This window comes from Diceros bicornis, chromosome 7, assembly GCF_020826845.1.
Source record: "Diceros bicornis minor isolate mBicDic1 chromosome 7, mDicBic1.mat.cur, whole genome shotgun sequence".
Lineage (NCBI taxonomy): Eukaryota > Metazoa > Chordata > Mammalia > Perissodactyla > Rhinocerotidae > Diceros > Diceros bicornis.
This window is the reverse complement of record NC_080746.1, coordinates 60,926,857-60,935,744: the sequence shown is the minus strand read 5'-3', so window position 1 is coordinate 60,935,744 and position 8,888 is coordinate 60,926,857. Positions and strand designations below refer to the sequence as shown.

General features: G+C 34.8%; 1 protein-coding gene across 1 annotated transcript; it reads left to right on the top strand.

The window, feature by feature from the left end:
• Positions 1-7,686: 7,686 nt before the first annotated feature.
• Positions 7,687-8,631, top strand: LOC131408006 (olfactory receptor 52E4-like). The gene has a single exon (XM_058544582.1). The coding sequence runs from the start codon at positions 7,693-7,695 to the stop codon at positions 8,629-8,631; it is 939 nt and encodes a 312-aa protein (XP_058400565.1). The 5' UTR covers positions 7,687-7,692.
• Positions 8,632-8,888: the final 257 nt, after the last annotated feature.

Here is an 8,888-nt window from a genome sequence, read left to right as displayed (position 1 = left end):
AATTTGATCTTCAGAGATTAAGAGCCTTGAGTAGGAGGAAATGGAACTTATTCTCTACTATCGAAATTGCAACAGCGATGTCTGGAGGAAATGGTATCCTATGTGCAGATTTATAAAGTCTTTAATTCATCTTAGTAAAAATAAACCAGAAGAAGCAATAATAAATATTTAATATAAGTATAGTTCCAACCACTAATCACAAATGTCAACAATTATATGATAAGTAAAATAGCATTTTACATGTAAAAAGCACAAGAGGTGGATAAAATTTTAATAACATAGTAATAATAACAAAAAATAGTCACATATTATGAGCCAGGAACAGTTTTCATAACTTTATAAGTATTACCTCTTTAAATTCTTATGACTAGAATAACAAGAAGTTACTACTTATTAATTCTTTTGTATAGCTGAGAAAACTGAGACAATAATATTATATATTAACAGCATTATATTGGGGTAAGTAGCATTTTCAAAATTGGAATATATTTCTCAGCCGAATAAACAAATATATACATGAACATATTCAAAAACTATAGAACAAAAATAAGTCCATAAATTTTACATTTAAATAGATATAAAATACTATAGTGAGAAAAATTGGCTGCTTACATAGCATATAGATGGGAAGAAACACCCCACTATTCCATATGATTTAAGAATCATATAAACACTTTGAAACAAGAGGTAATATGATTACTAATAATGGCATTTAACATTTCTTATCTCTTACAATGTTATAGGAACTGCAACTGATTCTTTAGGTAGTTCTCATTTTATAATAAGTAAGTAGATACTCAGAAGTTAAGTAACTTACACATAGTCATACAACTATTATGTAACACAGAATTTTAAATGATTCATTTAGTTTTAGGACAGTTTCTTTACCTCTCTGCTATGACTTAATATAAAACAAGCTATGAAACAGCCGATAAAAGATTAGGAAGACATTTAGGTGTCAACATGTTATTATACAATTTAAAATGGAATTATGTATATAAAGCAATGAGCATAAATATTAATTCAGAAATGTGAGAATAATGTTCTCTCTCAAACATGAAGAGACCATGATTAAAAGGATTAGAGAAAATTAATGGATATAAAAGATGGAAAGGAAGATAAACAGCACACAAAAGAACCAGGGTGCCTAAGAGACTCCTGGCTCCCTAGATGCAGGTTTAAACCAAGACATTTCAGAATGCTTGACTCAAGCTCTCAGATACTCTCTGTCCCTGACGACACTGACCCAGGACGTACTTCTCAGGGGAGCTGCATGCTCTGCATAAAGTGTTCTCTTGAGGGACCCTGGGCAGGATGCCAGCCTGATGCCACAAGAAGAGGTGAAATGTTGTCCTTGGGAAGGTAGCCCAGGTCATATTTTATACTTATGGGAGTCTCCAATGAAAAGATTCAGACAGGTGGGGCAGCTCGGCACGGTGGACTGTGATGAGAGCTTAGGGAAGTCACATCAGGTACTACCACTTAGAGATACATCACTGATGAAAATGCCGGGCTCCTTTATTCCAGCTACCCCCACAGAAAGGGAGCACCCAGACACTGTATGGTGCATTTTCACTCTACGGATATGAGCCTGGGTGAGTGATCAGAGTCCACAACCATGGAAATCACAGTGGTAGTCAGTAAAGTGACCTCTTTGAAAGAGTTGCTCTATCTTATTAGCTGTAAGGCCTTGGGGATGACCTTTGCACTCTGAGCTGCAAAACATGTATGTCAATCCTTGTTCCATCTGTGTATTAATCTGTGTTCAAGGGTCAGGTTCTGTTAAGGGGACAACGTTTTCCACAATTTGAGGATAAAATAATGAGAATTTGAGTTACAGAGACCCATTTTGTTCTGACTGAGTTGAATCTAGCCTATATATTCCATACTTCAGACTAAAATTTAAGTAATATGTATATCTATCTCAGGAAGAAGTCTTCCATAAGTGAGCAGCAATAAAGGAGTCCCAAAAGTTTTATCATTTGTTCCCTAATTAAATGTGCAATATATGCCTGGAACAATATGAAGATGCTTTAAAACACAGTTCCTAATCTAATTCTATAAGGGGCTTAACTTTCAACGTAGACTGAATATTGGGAACTCAGTTTACATGGTTCCTTCTGGGACCACGTTTTACCTATTAGTTAGCTGTTCTATTTTATTTAGAAAGTCAAACATTAGCACCAAGAATCGTATCCGTGGATAATAAAATGCAAATTATTCCAGCTATTGTTACTAAGGATCCAGTGTCAAGACATTTCATTAGGCATCACATATGCAACATCTTATTTTATAGGTAATAGAGCCGTTGATACTGTGGAGGAATAGGAAGTTGATACTGTGATTATCTCAACCTCTACAGATAAATAAAATAAGGCTCCGGAAGTGATTTTCTTAGGTGATTAGTAAGGGAGAGAGTGAAGACACAAAGCTGTGTTTGCTTGGGTTGAAAATGAATGTCCCTGAACACCAGACTAACTGATTCTCAATCAGCCACAATAGGCAGATGGGTTCTGATATGGACACAAAGAGGCCATGGGTGAATTTGACTCCAAGCAGACATCAGTTGGCAAGAACACTCCAGTAAGAGGACATATCTACTAGTCAAGATCTGAAACCATGTAAATAACGAGACCTTCAAATAAATCCATACCTTACAACTTTTGAGAAAGAGTGGGGGTGGGGGTACCGATTCATCTGTTAGGTTAACATCTATCAATGGATGGTGAATGTCAGAAGTGCTCTGTTGAGAAGTATTGGCACTGAACGTATCTAGGCTCAATAAGAAGTAATATAATGATGTATTATTTGTGTCTGCTTTAAACAGTAGATGTAGGGGGGTGGTCTTGTTATATTTGCAAAATATTTATAACCCTGAATAAGAGCTACTATAATGAAAATATTGAAACAAATTACTGTCTCCTAATGGTGTCAGAATCAGAGATACAAAGCAGAGGACTGGGGCCGGCCCCGTGGCTTAGTGGTTAAGTGCACACGCTCCGCTACTGGCAGCCCGGGTTCAGATCCCCAGCACACACCGAGGCACCACTTCTCTGGCCATGCTGAGGCCGCGTCCCACATACAGCAACTCGAAGGATGTGCAACTATGACATACAACTATCTACTGGGGCTTTGGGGGGAAAAAAAGGAGGAGGATTGAGAATAGATGTTAGCTCAGAGCCAGTCTTCCTCAGCAAAAAGAGGAGGATTAGCATGGATGTTAGCTCAGGGCTGATCTTCCTCACAAAAAAAATAAATACATAAAAAATAAAAAATAAATGTCACTGTTAAAAAAAAAAAAAAAAAAGGAGAAGCCTGACTTTCCCTCTGGGTGTGAAGAGAGAAGATTTGACCGAGGAGCCTCAAAAATCTAAACTTCTCCACATTTATGACACTCTCGGATTAAACTTTAAATCATTGAAATTTCCTGATATATGCGTGTAATGCCTGTGAGTTTCTAATGAGCATCTGTTTGTCAGCTGGTATCATCAGCACAATAGGAAATGGAGTAGAAATATAGTCTTAGAGAATGTCAGATTATATTTTCTACATTTTATTTCTAAGCCATTTTCCTAACCAAAAATAGCTCCCTGAAATTCACGTCTTTACTTTGTGTACTCCCCACAAAGTCAGCATATTTTCATTGCTCAAGTTGCCAAGACCCACTCAAATCCTCATGGTTTCCTTTCCTTCTTCCCCTCCCACCTATTCCTGGTCCTGGGACCATCCCTAGAGCCCCATTAATTCTAATACAGGTCACTTATGTCCTAAACTGTCAATCTGTTCCTTCTTATTCTTGAAGAACATACATATATCTTTTTTATTTTAGGTTCTGACTGTTAAAGTCTACAACGAATCAGATAGGAAGAAATAAAAAAAAATGAATATTTTACTATCTGTATAAAATGATTTTCATAATTTTCCTGGGTCTATATGCTTTAATTAACTCTGCAATTTCGAATAGAAGATTTCTTTTTCTTTTTAAGACATAATTACTCTCTGCTTCTATATTTACTTTAGCAAAAGCACTAATGCCCAAAGGAAATTGGGGAATAGGGAGACAGACACATGTATAAATTCTAAATTGCGCACCTTATATTTACCAGCTACCTGAGACAAATTCCTTTAACTCTCTTCACCTTACCTTTGTTTGCCTGTAAATCTTGTACAATGATAGCATCTCCCTTACAGAGTTGTTTTGAAATTTCAGTGAGAATACTTATAAAGCATTTAGTGTAGTGTTTGGTAAACATTATTTTCTTTGATTTACCTTTTGTTAGCATAAAGAGCCAGTTGAATAAAGCAGAAAAATTGCTATGTACATATCTCAATTGGAGAAAAATATACATCCTGAAGGCCATCTCAATTGGAACATTCCCAGTTGATTAGGCCTCTGGCTTCCTGAAGTAAGTTTTGAATTTTAATAATACGGTAATGTGAAATTTGGTTGAATGTGTTGAGGAATATGTTTGAGAAATTTTAGTTGGGCATAAAAATACTGCACTACGTGCAAAATAAATGATAAATTTAAGAAATCTTGGAGGGAACTGTAGATAGCATCCTAGGATACAACGCTCCTTTGCTGTGTGACTGTGTACTTCCTGTCGAATTTCTCAGTGTTCAGAGTAATTTCAATCACCAGTGAACATCTCGCAAAGATTCATGAAGAATATACCATAGTTAGCATTTGACTTAAAAGCTGATGAGTATGAATAAGAAGGAAAATATCAGGAATAAAAGCTAAATCCCATTCAAAACAGAAATCATTACAGAATATTTAAACTTTACATAAATTATATATTTTATTTCATTCTCTTTGAGTGTGATTGTGAAATATTGTAGTTAGATTTTAGAATTTTAGCTATCTGTATTAATTGAGGGATGTAAATTAGCATTCTTTTCCAATAAAGTATTCTATCTCTAAAATAAGCTCCAAAATAGAATGTTATTAAAGCAAATGATGTTGTAATTTACATTGTAAATTATTAAAAATGACACGTTTTGGCTAGATTTATATTTTATATCATTTCATTATGAAAAATTTCAAACATAAACTAAACAGAAATGCATAATAGTCTCATCATCCAATTTCAAAAACCATAAACAAGGTATTTTGTCCTGGCTCAGATTTGATTTTTTTTAAGGTAAAATTAACACGTATTTAAACATGCAAATCTTATCTGTACATTTTTGACAAATGTGTATACCTATATATTCTACATCCCTACAAATATTTAGAATTTTTCTAACAGTTCAAAAAATCCTCCTGTGTTCTTTCCCAGGCCATCCCTGACCCCTATCAACTCCGCAGGCAACCACTGTTCAGGATCTGTTGTCGTAGTATGCTCTAGAACTTCATACAAATGACATTGTGTAGTTGGTACTCTTTAGTAACTAGTAGCAATTGGTACCTTAGTATAGTGATTTTAGATTTACTTATGCTGTTGCACATATAAGTAGAGAATTCATATTTATCACTGAATAGAATTTCATTATGTAACCATTCCAAAATTGATGTATCTATTCACGTGTTAATGAGTATTTGTATTGATTCCACTTTGGGGCAATTATGAATAAAGCTGCTATGAACATTTTTGTACAAGTTTGCACGTGCTTTCGTTTTTCTCGAGTAAGCACTTAGGCGTTCGGTTGTTGTGGGTTATTTAGGAGAATTTGTTGCTCCACATCCTTGCCAAAATTTGATGATGTCGTGCTTTTAAATTTTGGCCTTTCTAGTGGATGTGTAGTAATATGTCATCACAGTTTTAACATAAAATACATAACATCTAATGAGTTTGAGAATTTTAATGTCATTTATATATTCTCCTTTGCCAAGCATCAGTTTAGATGTCTTTCCTTCTTTTTTCATTGCTTGTTTTTCTTATTTTTAATTGTGAGCATATATGTTCTTGACACAAATTCTTTTTCAAAAATAGAGGATTGTGAGTATTTTCTCTCAGTCTTTTCCCTGTAAATTTGCTTTCTTATCAGTAAATTTTAATATATCATAACATGTAACAGACTACCTTTTATGGTTATTGTTTTTTGTGTTCTGTCTAAGAAAACATTACTTTCCACTGGGTTGCAAGATATTCTCCTTCCTTTGATTCTACAGATGTTAGAATTTGAGCTTTTAAAAAATATCTTTGTCTATTTTAGAAATGTAATTAATATTTGTAGATGTTATGAAATTGGTATCAAGCTTCTCTTTTTTTTCATAAGTATATTCAGTGCACCAGTATCATTGGCAGAAATGATTCTCCTATCTTCATTGAATGACTACATGGGGCACTTTATAAAATTTAATTGAGCATGTGAAACATGTCTATTTCTGTTTTTTCATTTATGCTTGCTTATCTATTTTCTATCATTGTGTAAATGCCATAGTACCTTAATTATTATGGTTTTACAAGTCTGAATTTCTTTAATATAACTCCCCCAGTATTATTATTTTCCCCATGATTTTAGGGTATTCATATTATTGTTTTTGAATAAGTTTAAACTTCTTGGTATTGATTGAAACTATTTTAAACTTATTGATCAATCTTGAAAGAATTGCCATCTTACCATATTTTAACCTTCCAAACCATGGATATGTTGTATACTATTATAATTTTTCAAGTCTTCTTAATTTCTATCATGTTTTAGAATTTTAAGTGCTTATTGTTAAGTACTCCATGATTTTGATGCCATTGAAAGGGGTATTGTGAATTTTTATAAAATTTTACTTTAAAATTTTAATTTCCATTTGTTTGTTAATAGTACATAGAAAAAGTATTGAGTCTTATACCTGAGTAGTTGACAAGCTAAATGATTGGTTCTAAATTGTTTGATTTTAATGTAAATGTTCATATCATTTATGAAAAGAAAAGTTTACTTCTTTCATTCTAATCTTGATGTCTCCTTGTTTTTTGATTACTTTGCTGAAAGTTTTTTTAATATCATATACAGATGCTGAATTTAATAACTATGTTTTCTACCTCTGTTCAAATTATCATGTTTATTGCATTACTTATTTTTGTGGCAAATCATAAGTTTTTGACTGTAAAAGTAGGCAAATAGTAGTAATCAATTCATCAACCACAGCATAAAAACTCAGTTTCATTAAAGGACAGATATGAACACAGCAAAACAAATAAGGGAAAAAATTTACTAAAGCAAATAAGGGAAAAAATAATACTTAGAGAGAGGGAACTATGCCAGGCATACGAAACTCATAAATGGGTAACTTATTGACAGTTATATCCAAAGTTTTTTCCCACTCTGATTCCTTCCCCCTTTTTTCATAACATTTTAGGGAGTTTTCTTTTATGTATCTAATCAACTAAGTAACAAGGTACCTTGAAAATGATACAGAAGTTCTGGTTACTGAAAGGGTTTTCAGTTGATACTAGCATATATAGATGAGCATTTAACAAAAAATGAGCTCAAGATGATCATGAATCACTCCACCACACTACCAGCAGAAAACACAGTTTCTAACTTCCACAATCCCCATGGAATATTAAATGGGATACGCAATAATTTGAATATCTCTGACAGTTAATTGTCCTCAAATTTCCTTCCATAAGGTCCTTAAGAGTGTAATTGGCATGCTCTTACATATAGTGATATCCAGCCACCATATATTCACTTATGTCTCCCCAGAAATACTGAAGAAGACAATAGTGTATTTTCCGAGTTCTCAGCAAGATGTCCTCTGTCAATGACACTGCCTCATATCCTTCTGCCTTCCTTCTGCTGGGTATACCTGGCCTGGAACCTTTCCATATCTCGATTGCCTTCCCTTTCTTTGTTGTTTATCTAATAGCACTCGTAGCGAATGTCACAATCCTGTTTGTGATTAAAACTGAGCAGAGTCTTCATCAACCTATGTTCTACTTTCTGGCTCTTCTCTCCTTTATTGATCTAGGCCTCTCCACTTCTACCATCCCCAAGATGCTGGCCATCTTCTGGTTCAATTTTAGGAAGATAAGCTTCGAAGGCTGCCTCATCCAAATGTTCTTTGTCCACACCTACACTGGTATGGAATCTGTTGTACTCCTGGCCATGGCAATTGACCGCTTTGTCGCCATCTGTTATCCACTGAGATATACAACTATTCTCACCAACAAAGTGGTAGCCATCATGTCCTCTGTTGTAGTGGGGAGACCAGTCCTCCTTGTCATCCCCTTCTGCCCTCTTCTCAAGCGATTGCCCTTCTGTGGACACTACATTATCCCTCATACCTACTGTGAGCATATGGGAATTGCTCATCTTGCCTATGCTAGCATAAGGGTCAATATTATCTATGGTTTATTTACCATTGCTGCTCTGATCTTGGACTTGATCCTCATTGCCCTCTCCTACGTTCAGATCATACGAGCTGTTTTCCGCCTTCCTTCCAGGGATGTCAGACTCAAAGCACTTCGCACGTGTGGTTCCCATGTCTGTGTCATCTTAGCCTTTTACACACCAGCATTTTTCTCCTTTATGACTCACCGATTTGGTAGAAATGTTCCTCGCTACATTCACATACTCCTGGCCAACCTGTATGTGGTTGTTCCTCCTTGTTTAAATCCAGTCATTTATGGGGTCAGGACCAAGCAAATTCGGAATCGAGTTCTAAGAATATTTGTAAAGAAAGAATGACCCAAATGTAATCAGAACTTGATAAATTCTCTCAGGGTAACTTTCAGCTTGTATATCTCTCAGGATGCCAAAAATTGAAACTATATAAAGGCCACTCAGGCATTACTTCAGCCTTCCTTAGAGTCTCCAATACTCACACTCAATGGTTCCTTTATGTAATTTAAATTTCAATATATTATACTGCTTTTTCTCATTGAAGGTGAGAGAAGATTGTGGGGCTGAGAGAAAGATGCAATGAGGTTCTTGAATGTGTGGGG